Genomic DNA, 19816 nt, shown 5'->3' with positions numbered 1-19816 from the left:
AAGATCTAAAGTTGTTGAATTCAATATTCAGTCCGGAAGGCTGTAAAGTGCCTAGTCGGAAGATGAGGTGCCATTCCTCCAGTTTGCACTGAGCTTCACTGGAACAATGTAGCAAGCCAAGGACAGACATGTGGGCAAGAGAGCAGGGTGGAGTGTTAAAATGGCAAGCGACAGGGAGGTCTGGGTCATTCTTGCAGACAGACCGAAGGTGTTCTGCAAAGCGGTCGCCCAGTCTGCGTTTGGTCACTCCAATGTAGAGGAGACCGCATTGGGAGCAACAAATGCAGTAGACTAAGTTGGGGGAAATGCAAGTGAAATGTTGCTTCACTTGAAAGGAGTGTTTGGGCCCTTGGACAGTGAGGAGAGAGAAAGTGAAGGGGCAGGTGTTGCATATTTTGCGTATGCATGGGGAGGTGCCATAGGTGGGGTTGAGGACTAGGGAGTGATGGAGGAGTGGACCAGGGTGTTACGGAGGGAACAATCCCTACAGGATGCTGCCGGGGGCGGGTGCGGTGAAGGGAAGATATGTTTGGTGGTGGCATCATGCTGGAGTTGGCGGAAATGGTGGAGGATGATCCTTTGAATGTGGAGGCTGGTGGGGTGATAAGTGAGGACAAGGGGGACCCTATCATGTTTCTGGGAGGGAGAAGGCGTGAGGGCAGATACGCGGGAGATGGGCCGGACACGGTTGAGGGCCCTGTCAATAACTGTAGGTGGAAAACCTCGGTTAAGGAAGAAGGAGGACATGTCAGAGGAATTGTTTTTGAAGGCAGCATCATCATCAGGCAGATGCGACAGAGGCGAAGGAACTGAGAGAATGGGATGGAGTCTTTACAGGAAGCAGGGTGTGAGGAGCTGTAGTCAAGGTAGCTGTGGGAGTTGGTAGGTTTGTAATGGATATTGGTGGACAGTCTATCACCAGAAATTGAGACAGAGAGGTCAAGGAAGGGAAGGGACGTGTCAGAGATGGACCATGTGAAAATGATGGAGGGGTGGAGATTGGAAGCAAAATTAATAAATTTTTCCAAGTCCCGACGAGAGCATGAAGCAGCACTGAAGTGATCATCGATGTACCGGAGAAAGAGTTGTGGGAGGGGGCCGGAGTAGGACTGGAACAAGGAATGTTCCACATACCCCATAAAGAGACAGGCATAGCTGGGGCCCATGCGGGTACCCATAGCCACACCTTTTACTTGGAGGAAGTGAGAGGAGTTGAAGGAGAAATTGTTCAGTGTGAGAACAAGTTCACCCAGACGGAGGAGAGTAGTGGATGGGGATTGTTCAGGCCTCTGTTAGAGGAAGAAGCTGAGAGCCCTCAGACCATCCTGGTGGGGGATGGAGGTATAGAGGGATTGGACGTCCAAGGTGAAGAGGAGGCGGTTGGGGCCAGGGAACTGGAAATTGTTGATGTGACGTAAGGTGTCAGAGGAATCACGGATGTAGGTGGGAAGGGACTGGACAAGGGGAGAGAGAAGGGAGTCAAGATAACGAGAAATGAGTTCTGTGGGGCAGGAACAGGCTGACACAATCGGTCTGCCGGGACAGTCCTGTTTGTAGATTTTGGGTAGGAGGTAGAAGCGGGCCGTCCGAGGTTAGGCGACTATCAGGTTGGAAGCTGTGGGAGGAAGATCTCCAGAGGAGATGAGGTCAGTGACAGTCCTGGAAACAATGGCTTGATGTTCAGTGGTGGGGTCATGGTCCAGGGAGAGGTAGGAGGAAGTGTGCGCGAGTTGACGCTCAGCCTCCATGAGGTAGAGGTCAGTGCGCCAGACAACAACAGCACCACCCTTGTCAGCGGGTTTGATGACAATGTTAGGGTTGGACCTGAGAGAACGGAGTGCAGTAAGTTCAGAGAGAGACAGGTTAGAATGGGTGAGAGGAGCAGAGAAATTGAGACGACTAATGTCACGCCGACAGTTCTCAATGAAAAGATCAAGAGAAGGAAAGGATCCAGAGGGAGGGGTCCAGGTGGAGGGAGAATATTGGAGGTGGGTAAAAGGATCCATTGAACGGGGAGTGGACTCCTGCCCAAAGAAGTGAGCACGGAGACGGAGGCGGCGGAAGAAGAGTTCAGCATCGTGCCGAGCCCGAAACTCCACCAACTCCAGCATGATGCCACCACCAAACACATCTTCCCTTCACCCCCTCGGCGGCATTCCGTAGGGATCATTCCCTCCGTGACACCCTGGTCCACTCCTCCATCACCCCCTACTCCTCAACCCCCACCACGGCACCTCCAGGACCTTGATCCAGCGACAGTGAAGGAATTATGATATAGTTCCAAGTCAGGATGGCGTGTGACTTGGAGGAGAACTTCCAGGCAATGATGTTCCCATGGAAATATTAGAAGAGATTGAGGACAGAATTGTACCTTCTTGTCTCCATATATATCTGATGTCTGAATCGTGCATCTTCTGATAAATTGGAGTTTAGTACTAATATACATAGAATATAGAGATCAAGGGTGGAATCAGTATAAGAGTTTTGAGTAAACCAGTGTGTGCAGTAGTCACATTGGATTGTGAAGCATGATGTACCTGAGCACACGTTGAATCATGAACTCAATAGTAGGGAATCATGTAATCATATTAGAACAGTGTAATATGATTTATGAGTGCTCATTTTAGATTGTTTAACATGAACTTATTATGTGGTTGTTACAACTGATGTCTGTGTGCTCTGGGGTTTAGACTGACAAAACAAAATAGAACAGGAAAGCAGAACAACATAGGAAAATTCCAAAAAGATGTAAAATATGTACAGTTGCACCAATCCAGCAGTTAACCAGTAAGTACTTAATACTCCCTTTAAATAGTGCTGGTTGGGAGATGGTGGGGATGTTCCTTCCATTTACTGCTGTGTTCAGTTGTGTGAGGTTAAGACTTAATATTACATAGAGTATATGTTTGAAAACGGCAGTGCCAGTGTCAAATCAGTATTGCATACTGACTTGCATCATCATTCTGCTACTCTGTGTTGACTGTGATTGTTACCCACGCTCAGACGCTCAAACCCCTTTACAAAGATGGCATGCTGTGCACATTTTAAAAAATTTATTTACGGGATGTGGGCGTTGTTGGCTAGGCCGGCATTTATTGTCCCTCCCTTATTGCCCTTGAGAGGGTGCCTTCTTGAACTGCTGCAGAGTCCCTGTGGTGTAGGTACAGCCACTGTGTCATTAGGGAGGGAGTTCCAGGATTTTGACCCAGTGACAGTGAAGGAATGGCGATATATTTCCAAGTCAGGATGATGGGTGGCTTGGAGGGGAACTTCCAGGTGGTGATGTTCCTATGTATCTGCTGCCCTTGTTCATCTAGATGGTCGTGGTCATGGGTTTGGAAGGTGCTGCCTAAGGAGCCTTGGTGAGTTTCTGCATTGCATCTTGTAGAAGGTACACACTGCTGCCACTGTTTGTGGTGGAGGGAGTGAATGTTGTGGAAGGGGTACCAATCAAGCAGGCTGCTTTGTACTAGATGGTGGCAAGCTTCTTGAGTGTTAATGGGACTGCATTCCTCCAGGCAAGTGAAGAGTATTGCATCACGCTCCTGACTTGTGTCTTGTAGATGGTGGACAGTCTTTGGGGAGTCATTCGCCACAGGGTTCCTAGCCTCCGACCTGCTCTTGTAGCCACAGTATTTATGTGGCTAGTCCAGTTCAGTTTCTGATCAATGGTAAACTCCAGGATGTTGATGGTAGGGGAATTCAGCGATGGTAATACCACTGAATGTCAAGTGGTGATGGTTAGCTTCCCTCTTGCTGGAGGTGGTCATTGCCTGGCACGTGTGTTGGGCAAGTATTGCTTGACAGTTGTCAGCCCAAGCCCGGATACTGTCCAGGTCTTGCTGTATTTGGATATGGACTGCTTCAGTATTGGAGGAGTCATGGATGGTGCTGTACATCGTGCAATCATCAGCAAACATCCCCACTTCTGGCCTTATGATGGAAGGGTGGTCATCGATGAAGCGGCTGAAGATGGTTGGGCCTAGGACATCCCATCTAAGTGTACTTGCACATCTCGGTCCCCACTTTCAATCCTGATGTGGCTGCGGAGCACCCAATAAGTGGGTGTTACACCCCTTAATTTAATCCTTCTTTAGTAGGGTTTGCCATATAGATGGCCTCACAAGGTACTCCAGGCAGGATGGCAAAAAAAACTATTAAGCTCTAACCCTCTTGGGTATTTCCCTGGTCAACAGCAACACAAACATATATTCCACTATCTTTGTTACTTTTGGCAAAGTGTTCACATAGTAATGCTCACAATTATTAGCATGTTACATTGCTAGGATATAAATTATAAAAGGTTTCACACATCCACTAGATGGCACCTTCAGTGATAATAATTGTCCACTCAACGGCACTTTCAGTGACAGTAATATGAAAAAGTGGATGTCACTTTAGCGATAACTTTGTGAGGCAAGTGAAACTCAAACAACGTTGAGCACAATCCGAAGAATAGGATTTATGAATTATCTTCCTTGCATGGGAAAAAAGGATAAGTTGGTTTTATCATGTGCAGACATTCACTATCCTCCGCCACAGAAGTCAGGAAATTATTCTGAGTTAATCAATACTTCAGTTCAAAACAATCCATATTTTTTTTCCTGATGTTGGCTTGCTTGGAACAAAATTCAACTTGTATATTGTTCAGGCATGTTTCATAAATTGTAACAATAAGTTATTTTTCCTCTATTTAGCCATCAGAGCTCGTTGTTAGGCAGAAGCAGTAGACTCTCGGCAAGTTTTATAAGATCCTGAATGGTCTTGATAAGATGGACATGGAAAGGATGTTTCTTCTTGTGGTGAGTCCAGAACTAGGGGGCAGTGTTTTAAAATAGGACAGAGATGAGGAGAATTCTTTTCTCTGAGGGTTGTGCGACTATGGAACTCTGCCCCAGAAGGCAGTGGAAACGAGGTCACTTTTTAAGGCAAATATAGATAGGTTATCGAGGGTAGATAGGAATGTAGAACTCGAAACACAAACAGATCAGCCATGACTTGATTGAATGGCAGAGCAAGCTCAAGGGACCAAATGGCCTATTTCTGCTCCTATTTCCTCTGTTCGTAAGTTTGGAAAAAGTTCCAGAAGTAGCAGCTTCTAAAGGTGAAAATGCCTCCATGTTCCATCCTGATGTTGCATTTGACAGCAGAAAACAAATTATTTGTTTTTAATGCTGCAAGCCCTTAAAGAAATCTCTCTGGAACTTCGTAGTGCCACAATTGTTGAAACCTGAGATTTTGTAGAAGTCAGTTGGAATTTCTGAGGGCCATTGGAGTGGATTTGACTATTCATCTGAGTTAGCATACTGATGAAACAGACTTCTTTTACATTCTTCCCACCTGAGCATCTGACAAAATCTGGAGTTATTGGGTGAACAGTAAGGTAAAGAGTACATTTAAATTTTTTGAATAAACCATTCAAAAGAAGAGAGTAAAACCTCGCACCTTGCTAGGAGACACCAGGAAATGTGTTCATATTACTAATAAAATTCATGCTATGAAAGGAGTGTTATGGGTAGAGGAGGTGGAATTCAAAGACCTACATTGAGACTTTACATTCAAAGGGAAAGCTAGGTATAACCTGAGAGGAGTTTATGCGTGCAGGTCAGAGGCCTGTAAGAACTAAACAGCCTGTAAGCCCTACAACTGCCTGCAAAGGAAACAAGTCGAAAGGAGCCTCATTTTGAACTCGTAAGATAAAACGTGCTGTGTCTGTTTAAAGTTTACAGCCTAAATATTTGAATCAGCGTGCAAGCACGCGCCCGACACACCCGAGCATAAAATAAAGCACGTTGACATTGATCAGGCATGCCAATGTCAACGCGCACTCTCGTGATATTTCAGTAGGCAGGCGCACGATGAAGACGGAGGTGCGGCCATCATTAATTAATGGACAGTTAAGGCCCTTGAGATGCCATTTGTCTCGGACTTTACACAGCCCATGCAATTTTCAGGCCATCACACTGGCTAAACAGGCAGGCCACAATTTCAAAAACCTCATCCACGGGAGGGATAAGAGGGGTCAGTGGGCTTGTAAATGCGAGTTGCTTGTAGTTTGGGATGTAACTTGCTGCTGCTTGCTTGTGTGAACAGGACACCTCATTTCGCTTCAGGGCTGCACTGACAGAAATAAGAGGCTTCAGTTCAGGGCTCAGTGTTGTTTTCCAGGCCCCCGGAGGATTCACACCACTTGGGGCCTTCCAGGTATCAGAGAGCCTTCCCTTACCCAGGTAATGGGGATTGTGGTCTCTGCTGGAGACACCTCCTCTGAGGAGGAAGAGAGGGCCAGAAGGGAGAGGAGGCCAGATGTTCCTATTCAGCCTCCAGGGGAGCGACCTATGGGAGGAGAGGTGCAGGCACAAGGGTGCAGGGCTAACAGGAAGTTAAGGCAGAAGGGGCCGCAGAAGACGCCACTATCCTGCTGTCAGGCTTTACAGGTGGCGATGCAGCTACCTCAATAATGTCTGTGGTGCAATGCCAAAGGAGGCTCTGCCTCCCGAGGAAGACAGTGACCTCCATCTGTCAGAGGATCAGCCCTAAGATCAGCTCCGACTGTGTGGGTGGACACCCCATGCCAGAGATGCTTAAGGTCACAGTGGCCCTCAACTTATATGCCTCCGCCTGCACCTCAAGCAAGTGTGAAGTGGCCTCACCAATGTGCACCAAGATAGTGGCCGGCGAGCTAATGCCCACCAAGGTGCTGGTATCTGCGCTGGTGCCTGCTTGAGAGAGCAGGTGTGACACAGGTGCGTTCTGATTAGTGTTGTCCTCAGGGGTCAGGGGTGGTCTTTCAGGCTTCTCATCCCGAAGCACTGGTGGTGAGCCTGAAAGGAACAGGACATGATATTAGTTGAAGTTGTCACACTGTTACTGTGCATTCCTGGCAGCCTCATGAGACAGAGATCAGGGTACCCTCAGTCTTTCCATTATCAATGGGGGTTCCAGTTTTGAGGCTCACATCAATATAGGGACTACAGTGGAATGGTTGCAATTACCAACATTCTCATCTCAGCGTTCTACACTCATACCTCTCTGCAGCACCACAACCTCCCACGGCCGCTTGACCTAGGCAGATGGTGCCTCTCCAGTTCCAGAGCCTACTGCTCATAATGAGTGAGAATTAGGTGTGGTGGTCTCCCACCATCACGCAACCTCTCTGCAATGTTATGGGATGTTTTCTCCTTAAAGGACAGAGGAGCATTGATTAGTCCACTCTCTACCTGCAGTGCCACTGCAGCCTGGCCAACTCTACTTGAAGGCGACCTTGCAGGGCTCAGCAATTTGAGACTCTGGAGCCGCAAGGCACTCAGTCCAAGCAGCCAGGGCTCACCCACTTGCTCAGATCCTGCCACTCACACTCTAACATCTCTGAGGTTCACGGCGGGTGGGGGGGGGGGGGGGGGGGGGGGGGGGTGGAATGGGCAGCTCTTAACTGCTCTGCAAATTGACCCATGCCAACACAATTCTCACCCTTCCCGATCGTAGGAGATTGTTGAAGCACTTCTGGCACTGTACCCATATGCGCTTCACCACATCGCGGCTGCTGACCCTGGATGCCACCTCCTCACAGGCCTTTTTGGTGACGTAGGGGGCCCTCCTCCTCCTGTCCCTGAGGCAAAGACTTGTCTCCTCGCTGCCACCTCCTCCAGAAGGGCAGCATAGCACTCATCGGAGAAACGTGGGGCCGAATGCCCCGCTGACCTGCCCTCCTGCCTGCCGTGTCCACCCACAACACTCTCCATCACGACTTCCACGTCCTTCGGTGGCAGCCTTGTAGAGGTTGCTGAGGCCACATTTGAATCGGCCGCCGGGTTGCCATTGGACCTGGTAGACATTGAGCACCCGCTCCTGCCCGCCCCTTTGCACTCATTCCGCAGCCATGTCTGACACTGGGCGGGCCTTAATTGGCCCGCCCATGTAAAATCGCGGCACGCTGCCGATCGCAGGCGGCGGTCCAGTTTCCCAGCTGCCCCCCCATCCACCCTCACATGCCAAGGGCAAAATTCTGCCCTATGGATTATTTTGTTGCCTTGGTTAAGATTTACCTGGGAGTGATTAATTTGGGGACTTGGTTAAAAGTTAATATGGTAATTTATAGGCATGTGTATGTATTAAATTGCTTGTTAAATTATTAAATGTTTAATTTAATGTATATTAAAAAAATCTCTTGAGGCTTGGTGGTTTTTATTTCTGAATTCAGAGCTGCATCTCAAATGTACCAATTGAAAATATAGGTTATGACAGTTGTTTAAAGTTTCCCTCTGGGATTTTAAATAACTCAGCCTTTACCAACTGCTGTGTCATAACAATACTCAAGAAAAATCTTCATAAATTAATGCAAACCCTTTTGTGGCATGGAAGACAACAGAAAATAAAACTCAGAATCCAATTGAGGATCAGCCGTTATGTATAGCAGGGACAGTGAAGATCACTTGAAGCATCACAAGCAAGTATTCTCTCCTCCATGGATGACTGCAAAGTTCATTTGTATGTGAAGACTGATTAAATAGGAAATACTGAGATTTTGCCAACCAGCTGAAAAGCTGGGACAATGTGATACAAGTTGAAAGTAAAATAACAGAAGTAAAATATGTGTTATCCAGATATACTTCTTACCAAAGTCTAGGATGAGGGTTTTCTTCAATGAATGTGCAGGCATCTTCAATCCCTACCGTCTCTATAAGACTTCGGCTATCACGTAACGAACGAATTTCAAAATTAATTATATAGTCTTTGTTAGGCTGGCTGGGCTCCTAAGAGAAAAATCAATATGCAACATCTTTATTAAAGTTAATCCACAATTTAAATGATCAATAGCATCTTTTTCATAAATGTAAAAGTCACACATTCCTGTATAATAGTACTGGGACTGCAGTAACCAAGAGGCAATGCAAAGGATTTATTCTTGTAACTAGTAACCAATGAATTGAACACATTTATTCAAAACAAAGTCAGTTTCTGGATTTAGACTAGCTATCGGTACGAAGTCCAGGCCAATGTGCTCCCCTTAAGTTAAACTCTCTTGGACCCCTATCACTGGTTCAACAATAAACCAAAAGTTTGGAGACTATTTGACTATCATGTGTCCGGAAATATGAGACTGGATAAATTAATAAGTCTTTTTAATACAGAAAAAGAACTGAAGTACAGTGCAAGCCATTTACAAAAGAGTAATTTGTCTTATTTGCTATAAACAGTCTTATACTATAGAACAAATTTCGATCCAGGGAACAATGCATTTGTAGGTTAAGTCATGGACCTAGGAACCTGGTAAGTAACAAGTGATGATGGGTCCAGTATGATATGTGGTGAATGTGTCTATTCTGCACCAGGAAAACACTGCCAAATTGCTAAGGGCATCTTGAGTCATCATGGCTGCAAACCTGAAACTAGCACTAGGCTCGTTTCCAGCTGAAAATCAAGGCCTAATGATGATTTCAGGCCCTTTTCCCATGTTAGGTTGCAATTGACCATAGTGTGCATGTTGCAGTGAAATTTTGTTGGGCCAGTAGTAGCCACACCAGTGGACTGCAAAGAGAGGGCAAACAGGAGCAGACTTCACACTGAGGAAAGGTCATATAAACCTCAAATCTCTTGTATCAGCCTACTAGTTCAGGTCGCCCAGGGAAGATGGTTGCGATACTGGACATTTGTGTGGATTATCAGGGAATATCTCCAAACATAAATAGAAACCACATATACTGAGCAACATTAAAAAACATTTAGCACTGCACCCAAAGTAAACAGCTTTTGTCACCTACCTAATATGTATCTCCTTATGCAGCTCGTGTCAAAGTTCGTTTTATAATGCTTATGTGCAATGTCTGGGGACATTTAATTACGTGAAAGGCGCTATGTAAATATTAGATATTATTGCAATCAATAAAACCAAGGATCCCTTATGCTTTTTTAACAGCCTTCTCTTGCCACTTTCAAAAGATTTGTATACATATACCCCTAAGGTCTCAATGTTCCAGTGCCCCTTTTAAAATAATACTTAGTTCATATTACCTCTCCTCATTTTTCCTACCAAAAAGTACCCTCTCTGCACTAAATTTCATCTGCCATGTTTCTGCTCAATTTCCCAGTCAATAGGCAGGAATTTCTGGCTCCAGCTGCCACCAGGATCGCCTGGTCCTGCCAAAAGTCAATGGAGTTTTCCCGCACAGGTCCTGCCATGACATGGCCGGAAAATCCCAGCCTGTGTCTTTCAGAATTCTGCTTCTATCCTCCTCATTGTTTGCAATGTTTGTGAGTTTTTAATCATTTACAAACTTTGAAATTATGTCCTGTATACCCAAGTCCAGGTCATTCATAAATATCAAAAAGGGCATGTGGTCCTTACCCCAGGGGAACACCACCATATACTTCCCTCTGGTCTGAAAAACAGCTACTCATCATTACTCCCTTTAATCCCATGTTGCCTTGAGTGTCAGATTAATTGAAGATTCAGCCACAGAAATAGTTGGGGGATTTTAACCAAAAAAGAAAGGCAGTTTGGTTCAGGTGGGGATCTGAAAAAACTGTTTCCTGACCAAAACTCAGCTCTAACCCACTCATTTCCAGCTATAACTCAGGCTGAAAATTGGAATAGTGACCAACACACACCAAGGAAACAGGCAGGAACTAATGATAATTAGGTTACAAGCCTCATTTGTAATTCAGATTTTCAACTTTAACTCTTGTACGTCGGGTTTCCCATGCATTAGAAAACCAGGCAGCCTCGTTGATGGAAGGTTTGGCAGACTCAGGAGTTAAATGCCCTTACACATACCTCGTGGGTATAGGTGCCTGCCTGACTGGGCACCCCCGCTACAACCTTTCCCTCCAAGGCCTCCAATCCTATTACGAGGCCTCCAAAGCCTTTTCTCTCAGCCAGGGCTCCAATCTTCTCTCCCCCAGCCCCCCCTTCACCCCACATCCCCCCAACAAAAGGCCTCCCAATCATCCACACCAACAAGCCTTTCATCAGCCAAGGAATCAGCACCCCACTGATAAACTACACTTTTTAAAATTGCATTTTTTTAACTAAAGTTGAATTTAAGATACATAAATATTATTTATATGAATGATTGACATTAATTAGAAGCAAATATTGAAGTTTCTTACTTTTCATAATAGAACAATACTATTCCCGTAAAGTTAGGGAAAGATGCAATTAAATATCAGCAGTTCTATGACATTTACACAAATTCTGATATGAAGCAAAAACAATAAGGTTTTGCTAATGTTGCCAACATAGTAAATTTATGGTAATGTGGGCTAGGTTGGATTTAATATGTTAATCTGATGTATCATCAGCTTGTCTTTTAAAAAGGTTCCATTTCAGTGAAACATAGGCTTGAAAAGTTGGCTACAGGTTGGGATCATGCCCGCCTGCTCTCAATTGGCCAGTAAACCTGGAAACACCATGCTAATGCCATGGCTGAGTTAAAAAGCCACAGCAAAACCCACACCACACACTTTAGGGTTCCTGACCCAGCCTGCCCTGGTGTAATCGGGTGCAAAAGTTAAAATTCAGTGCTGAGAAGCAACTTTTTACCTCTCACAATGGCTTCTCACCTACAGGAAGAAAGAAACAATGCAAAATGCATTCAACTGACTCTTTTGATGGCTGTGTTTGAAAATAACAGACCTGTGCACTTAATTATGAGTTCTCTTTTACACTGTGAGGTAGTTTAATGGTTAAGAACCAAACTAAACTAAACATTATCTGTAACTTCAAGAAAATGGCAAGCCATCCTATCACTTTTTAGAATTGTACTTTGAGTGCCAATAGTTACTCAAACTGCAGACAGATTCAACTCACCATCACATAACACCGTCTGGAAATCAATGAGTCATGTTATAGCATGTGTGTATCAAGAGGACCTAGCCACTAAATTGATCACCTCATTCAGATGTTGGTCATAATGGTGCCTATGTGATTCAGACGCCAGTGATCCAGACAAGGAAATGCTCTTGATTGTTTATTAATAAGACCACCATAATGTTGTCTGTCCAGCACAGACTGGTGTTGGACTGGAGACTTAAATTCCAACTGCTTTAACCTATTTTTGTGTAACTTGGATTCACTCCAGGCCAAAAATAGTAAACCAAGCACAAATATCTCCATGAATGAAGAAAACAGAACTCAGAAATAAGCTACTGACTTGCACACAAAATTAACTACAATAATAGAGATCACTTGTTTGTCTTAATTAAAAAAATGGTTTATTTTTATGCTCATTGAAATGATAAGAATACCAATGCTGAAGGACAGATTTGTGATGCCCTGTACTCTGGGAACTGGGTGGAGCCTGTTCAAACTACTTTAACATAGGACTCCTAGCAAAACTAACAAAAGATAGATTTCATCAGATCAATTTTAGCTCAATTCAAAACCATTCAAAAATAACTGAACCAATTGCACAGATGAGCTACAGAATAAAATATAGATTCTTTATAGATAAATGCTAAGAAAATCAAATATGAAAGTATAAACAACATTAAAATGCACCTGATTCATGGCTTTTTCCAACATTAACTGAGCAAATAGTCTTCCAATATTTATTTCTTACAAAGGATAAACATTGTATTCAAAATTACCTTCAAAATTTCATCCAAAAGTACAGACTTGATTTCTAGATTTTCAAAATTGCATATATACCCAGAAGTTTGAATTGGTTCCTATAAAAATGAATAGAAAATTCCAGCATTAAAAGCATAAAAAAACGACTGTGGCACAACACTGGTTTCAAAGTAAAACTTACTGTACAGTATTCAACACTATCTCCATTACAAACGAATACAAGCATGAGCTCCAAAACTACATCATGTTCTCAAATATATCAATGAAAATTTATAGCTAAAGAGCACCACTACGGTAAATATCATAAAACTAAAATGCACATCAGACTTTCCAAATAAACCCGTTTTCAAAACGTAAGTTGTGGCTTTAACCTACCCCGGCTGGCAGCAACTTTGCCAGATTACTTCTTTACGAGAATTTTTTTTGGCTTACCAACCCTCATTAAGCTCCTACAGTTTATTATGGTGCCATTATTGCCAGTTTGATTTGACACAACACAAGCAATAGCAGCCTCAGTAACTAGTACATGTAGCAGGTGAGCAAATTAGAAGATGACAGAAGAGGATTTGCCCAGCATACAAACCACCGTTCAATTTCCAGGTTAAAAATCAGGGCTCAAGTTTCAATAAATAAACAAGCAAGAATTGTCATTCGTTCTGTGACACTATGGGCGTACCTACACCACATGGACTACAGTGGTTCAAGAAGGCAGTTCACCACCACCTTCTCAAGGGCAACTAGGGATGGGCAAAAAATACTGGTCCAGCCAGTAAAGCGCATATGCCATGAATGAAAAAAAAAAAAACACCCTAATTCACTCTTTCACCACACCTCCCACCTAACCCCTGTTCCCTTGGCTACTCCCCATGTAAGTGAAAGACATACAATACCTGCCCATTCATACTGTTGTGCTACTGATCAGGGCCCCAAATACTGTTTCCAGGTTAAGGTAACAATTTGTATTCTTCCAAATATACTGTATTCTTCCAAATATACTGTATTCTTCCAAATATACTGTATTCACTGCTCTCAATTCTGCCCCCTCTACTGCGCAACTGTTCTTTAGTCAAGCAGTTTTGTTTTTTTCACAAATGTGACCCCGAGCTCCATATCCCTGCCACTTTAGTTTTCTGTCCCATACCCACTCTGACAGATATGTCTTTGCCATTTACACTGTCTCAAAGTTTAATGCAGGTTCATGGAACAGCTTTAGGAGGTTTGCAGTCCTCTGGTCTGTCTATTCACTTTAAGCGTTGGCTCCCATACTTTTTGTAGCAGCAAGTGCTGGTGGTGTGGAATTGGGTGTGTTGGCGTTTTTGAGGCAGGATGTTGGGTTGGGGGAAGGGGAAGGATTGCTGTTTAAGTGGATAGGTCTGAACCCAATGTTAAACCTGACTTGTTTCTCCCAGGATGCTGTTGCCTACTAGTTTTTCAAACTTTGATTTCTATCTGCCTCATCCCCATCTCTTCAACCATTCACATGTCCTTTCCACCCTTTTAAAAATGTTGTTTATCTGAAATCCTTTAACACAGATTTCACACCAAAACAATAACTCTTCTGTCCTCCCCATTGATGCTGCCTGACCTGATGAATGTATCCAACATTTTCTGTTTTTGTTTCTTGAAATACCATGTTAGTTTTAATTCAAGAAATATGCAAACCTCACCTCAGGATCCAAGTTTCTAAAAACATACATCCTTGTCTTCTCCATCATGGCAAACAAATCTGGATTGTCATTTGCCCACTTCATATCCCAGACATCTTTACGCTCAAATTTCAGCTGTTCACCCACCACTTGCTGCCCTGTACTGTCCATTATTCTTGTCTCAAGGTCAAAAAACGTCAGGATACCTGCAATATCAATGATGGCAAGGCGGCTAGATGGATAATACAAAAAGATACTTTGTTAGTACTTCCACTGAATATGGTTTAATTTGTTCATATTACCTAGTGTAAATGTCTTAATTGATTCTAACTAGACATTGTGTGTGCAAAAGCAAAATACTGCAAATGTGAAATAAAAGCAAAAGATGCTGGAAATACTCAGCAGCTTAGGCAACATCTGTGGAGTTAGAAACAGATTTAGTGAGCTGGATTTTCACAGAGCCTCGATGACACCGCAGAGCATCCAAAATAGCATATAGGACCCGTTTTGGAAGTCCTGCTCCCATTTCTGACAGATCCCATTTTTGGCAGTAGAGGTAAGTGGGCGGGACATGAATCACACATGAGGGAAACTCAAAGTTAGCAGGACAATTTGAAGTCAGTGCTGAGTTCAAACAGACCACATATTGGCTGCTGCAAGGGACTTGGCCCACAGTGCAAAAGTCATGAATTTATGGAGTAGATGCACAGGCCAGTGAAGGGTAGATAATATCTGTATAACTGTCATGATATGAAGATTTATTTTTTAACTACACCCTCTTTAAACTTATAAAAACAGGCTGCCGGTGTCTGAAAGAGGTAAACAAAAATTCTTCTAGCAGTTACAATAGCAGTTTGTTTACATTTCCCCAAGGGCTCTTTTTGAATGCCTGGCAAACTTCCAAAAGCTAGAATTATTTCAGCATGGGGATTTCAAAGTTAACAGTCTGACTGACAACTCGAAGAGGTTATTAAATGATTAGATGTCTTCTGATGTAGGGTTACAAATAAAAGTTTGTTTATCTAAGACATTAGCCACTTGAGAAGATTTTAAAGGACTGAATGGGCATCCATGAATGGGAGCTCCTTTCATTATAGTGAAGGCTGATTTACATTTTTAGAACTTTATTTTATTTCATCTCAACATGGCTCCTGAGGTCTGCCCATGGTGATACACCCTTTCTGCCAACTCTGGGCAAGGTACTGGGTGTAAGGGCCAAGGATGGTTGGTGGGCTGGCATGAGGTCTAAAAGGGCTATGAGTTGGCACCAGCTTGGGATCAGGCAAAAGAGGTGGCGTGGGAAGTGGCTGTGGGGGGGGTTGGGTTGTGAAGGGGTATGAGGGGTAAGGGCTAGCGGTCCTAAAAAGTAATGCAACAACTGGGACAAAGCCCCAGAGAACTGAGGAAAGGCCTTTTAACCAACCCACCTCAGCACTCAACCTCCCTTACAGTTGTCTCCAATCTGCTTCTGGGAGTGACAGCTCCCACCCACAACCTCTCCCCCCAAATAAAAATGGATCTGATGGGACACTTTCTGCCAAGGCGGGTCTGTCAAGTCAGGAAATTTCCCAACTTCAGCAACCCACCTCTGTAGCAAAAATCTGGCCAAATGTTTCAGGTCAACAATCTCCCATCAGAATGCAACTTGCACTATCATCATCAGTTCTGACAACAGGAAAGGTTATTCCAAAAGGAAAGTACTGCAGAGGCTGAAGATCTGAAATATAACAGAAAATTCTGGAAATACTCAGCAGGTCTGACAGCATCTGTGGAAAGAGAAACAGAGTAAACCTTTCAAGTCTGTGACCTTTTCTGACAGAGCTGAAACACTGGCTTGAATTTTTAGGTCCGCAGGTGAGTGCGGGCCCAGGATCGGCCGGGGAACAGACCACTGAACGCGATCAGCCCCCGACCGCAATTTCATGTTGGCTCAGTGCTGCTGGGGTGGAGCAGGTTGGAGGGTGGGCGCTGATGTAAGTATGGGCACGGGCGAGCGCTGAATGAAAAGCTCCCTGAAGGCATAGAGCTGAAGACTTCAAAACAATCAAATAAAGTTTTTAAAATCAGTAAAAAAAAGTCCAAGCATCACAATCAGTCACCTGAACATATACATGTTAAAAATTCTGTCCATAGATTTTTATTTTTCTTTCATTTAATACCAGAAACCTCATCCCGCCCTTGGATGAGATTTCCTCAAAAATGCAAAGTCCATGTGGCAGATTCTCCTGTCCGCTGACAGTAAGGTTGAATGGGCCACATAAAATCAGGGACAATTAGAACTTTAATAACTTTAATTGTCCTCTTAATTGCTGGTGGGCGCACTTCCAACACTTGCGCGCCCGCTGACCAAAATATCATGTGTGCGCAGGGTGAATTTCGCGTCCGATCGGGTCAGGCGTGCACCCGCATGCCAAACTAAAAATTCTGCCCATTGGCTGTGTTTCTATCCACAGATGCTACCAGACCTGCTGAATATTTCCAGCATTATCTGTTCTTATTTCAGATTTCCAGCACAGCATATTGCTTTTACTCAGCCCTTTTGTCATTTAATTTATTTTGCCTTCCATCCCATCAGACTTTCACTTTTGTTCTTTCTCTCTATTCCTTTTCTAGCCTCTGTACTTGTTTAAAAACACATTACGTTTCTATTGTTTTCCAGCTGTGATAAATGGCCATCAACCGTAAACATTTATTCTGTTTTTCTCCCCACAGGTGCTGCCTGACCAGCTGAGCATTTCTACCATTTTCTGTTCAGATAATTATTTTTATCTCCAGTAATGGCCATAATGTCATGAAACTATCATATTTTTCATAATATTATTGCGGGTTTATGGTCATCTGTGTGACTGATTTAATTAAATTAGATAAAAGCAAAAAAATGCGGCTGCTGGAAATCCAAAACAAAAACAAAAATACCTGGAAAAACTCAGCAGGTCTGACAGCATCTGCGGAGAGGAACACAGTTAACGTTTTGAGTCCGAATGACTCTTCATCAGAACTAAGGAAAAATAGAAGAGGTGAAAATATAAGCTGATTTAAGGGGGGGTGGGACAGGTAGAGCTGGATAGAGGGCCAGTGATAGATGGAGATTGCCAAAAGATGCCATAGACAAAAGAACAAAGAGGTGTTGACGGTGGTGATATTAGCTAAGATATGTGCTAATGGTGACATCAAGGGTAGAATGCAGGACAAGCAAGGTACAGACAGCCCTAGTGGGGGTGGGGTCAGGGGAAGGGATCGAAATAGGCTAAAAGGTAGAGATAAAACAAATTAAAAATAATGGAAATAGGTGGGAAAAGAAAAATATATATAAATTATTGGAAAAAGGGGGATCGGAAAGGGGGTGGGGATGGAGGAGAGAGTTCATGATCTAAAGTTGTTGAACTCAATATCCAATCCGGAAGGCTGTAAAGTGCCTAGTCGGAAGATGAGGGGCTGTTCCTCTAGTTTGCGTTCAGCTTCACTGGAACATTGCAGCAGGCCAAGGATGGACATGTGGACATGAGAGCAGGGTGGAGTGTTGAAATAGCAAGCGACAAGGTCTGGGTCACGCTTGCAGACAGGCCAAGTGTTCTGCAAAGCGGTCACCCAGTCTGCGTTTGGTCTCTCCAATGTAGAGGAAACCGCATTGGGAGCAGCAAATGCAGTAGACCAAATTGAGGGAAGTGCAAGTGAAGAACTGCTTCACTTGCAGGGGTGTTTGGGCCCTTGGTCGGTGAGGAGGGGGGGGGGAAGTAAAGGGGCAGGTGTTGCACCTTCTGCAATTGCATGGGAAGGTGGCGTGGGAGGGGGTTGAGGTGTTGGTGTGATGGAGGAGCGGGCCAGGGTGTCCCGGAGGGAACGATCCCTACAGAATGCCGACACTGGGGGTGAAGGGAAGATGTGTTTGATAGTGGCATCATGCTGGAGTTGGAGGAAATGGCGGAGGATGATCCTTTGAATGTGGAGGCTGGTGGGGTGAAAGTGAGGACAAGGGAGACCCTATCATGGTTCTGGGAGGGAGAGGAAGGTGTGAGGGCAGAGGTGCAGGAGATGGGTCGGACAGAGTTGAGTGTCCTGTCAACCACCGTGGGTGGAAAACCTCAGTTAAGAAAGAAGGAAGACATGTCAGAGGAATTGTTTTGGAAAGTGGCATTATCAGAACAAATGCGACGGAGGCGAAGGAACTGAGAGAATGGGATGGAGTCCTTACAGGAAGCGGGGTGTGAGGAGCTGTAGTTGAGGTAGCTGTGGGAGTCAGTGGGCTTGTAATGAATATTGGTGGACAGTCTATAACCAGAAATTGAGACAGAGAGGTCAACGAAGGGAAGGGAAGTGTCAGTGATGGACCATGTGAAAGTGATGGAAATTGGAAGTAAAATTAATAAATTTTTCCAGGTCCAGACGAGAGCATGAAGCAGCACTGAAACAGTCATCGATGCACCGGAGAAAGAGCTGTGGGAGGGAGCCTGAGTAGGGCTGGAACAAGGAATGTTCTACATATCCCATAAAGAGACAGGCATAACTGGGGTCCATGCGGGTACCCATAACCACACCTTTTATTTGGAGGAAGTGGGACGAGTTTAAGGAGAAATTGTTCAGTGAGAGAGCAAGTTCAACCAAACAGAGGAGAGTAGTGGTGGATGGGGATTGTTCGGGTCTCTGTTCAAGGAAGAAGCAGAGAGCCCTCAGACCATCCTGGTGGGGGATGGAGGCGTAGAGGGATTGGACATCCATGGTGAGTGGAAGGCGGTCAGGGCCAAGGAACTGGAAATTGTTGATATGATGTAGGGCATCAGAGGAATCGCAGATGTAGGTGGGAAGAGCCTGGAGAAGGGGAGAGAGAACGGAGTCAAGATAGGAAGAAATGAGTTCCATAGGGCAGGAACAGGCCGACAAGGTCGGTCTACCGGGACAGTCCTGTTTGTGGATTTTGGGGAGGAGGTAGAAGTGGGCTGTCTGAGGTTGGGAGACTATAAGGATGGAAGCTGTGGAGGGAAGATCTCCGGAGGAGATGAGGTCAGTGACAGTCCTGGAAACAATGTTTTGATGTTCAGTGGCAGGGTTATCATCCCAGGGGGAGGTAGGAGGAAGTGTCTGCGAGTTGGCGCTCAGCCTCTGCGAGGTAGAGGTCAGTACGCCAGACAACAACAGCCTTGTTGGCAGGTTTGATAACAAAGACAGGGTTGGACCTGAGAGAACGGAGTGCAGCAAGTTCAGAAGGAGACAGGTTGGAGTGGGTGAGAGGAGAAGAGAAATTCAGAGGACCGATGTCACGCCAACAGTTCTCAATGAAAAGATCAAGAGCAGGTAAGAGGCCAGAGGGAGGGGTCCAGTTGGAGGGAGGATACTAGAGGCGAGTGAAAGGATCCGTAGAATGGGAAGAGGACTCCTGCCCAAAGGAGCGAACACAGAGACGAAGGCGGCAGAAGAGTTCAGCATCACGCCAAGCCCGGAATTCATTGAGGTGAGGGCGTAAGGGTATGAAACTGAGTCCTTTGCTGAAAGCAGTCCTTGGGGAAAAGCCTTCAGCCACTTTAGCAGAAGTCTGTTGTCTACTAACTAAAGTTGTATCACAAACACTCGCACTGTCAAGTGGATTCTGCGGTGTCCTTGCTGG

At 44.7% G+C, this 19816-nt stretch overlaps 1 protein-coding gene across 5 annotated transcripts in view; it reads right to left on the bottom strand.

Moving 5' to 3' along the window:
* Positions 1-19816, bottom strand: part of wdr35 (WD repeat domain 35) — a 128618-nt gene that overhangs the window by 52146 nt on the left and 56656 nt on the right. For all 5 annotated transcript variants that reach the window (XM_041188402.1, XM_041188403.1, XM_041188404.1 and 2 more), the window contains 3 exons: positions 14239-14449; positions 12589-12669; positions 8617-8753 (listed from right to left, as the gene is read on the bottom strand). In XM_041188402.1, coding sequence (XP_041044336.1) covers positions 8617-8753; positions 12589-12669; positions 14239-14449 — 429 coding nt within the window. The remainder of the gene's footprint in view (positions 1-8616; positions 8754-12588; positions 12670-14238; positions 14450-19816) is intronic.

The sequence above is a fragment of the Carcharodon carcharias genome, chromosome 5 (genome assembly GCF_017639515.1).
Source record: "Carcharodon carcharias isolate sCarCar2 chromosome 5, sCarCar2.pri, whole genome shotgun sequence".
Taxonomy (NCBI): Eukaryota; Metazoa; Chordata; class Chondrichthyes; order Lamniformes; family Lamnidae; genus Carcharodon; species Carcharodon carcharias.
This window is presented reverse-complemented; position numbering and strand designations above follow the sequence as displayed.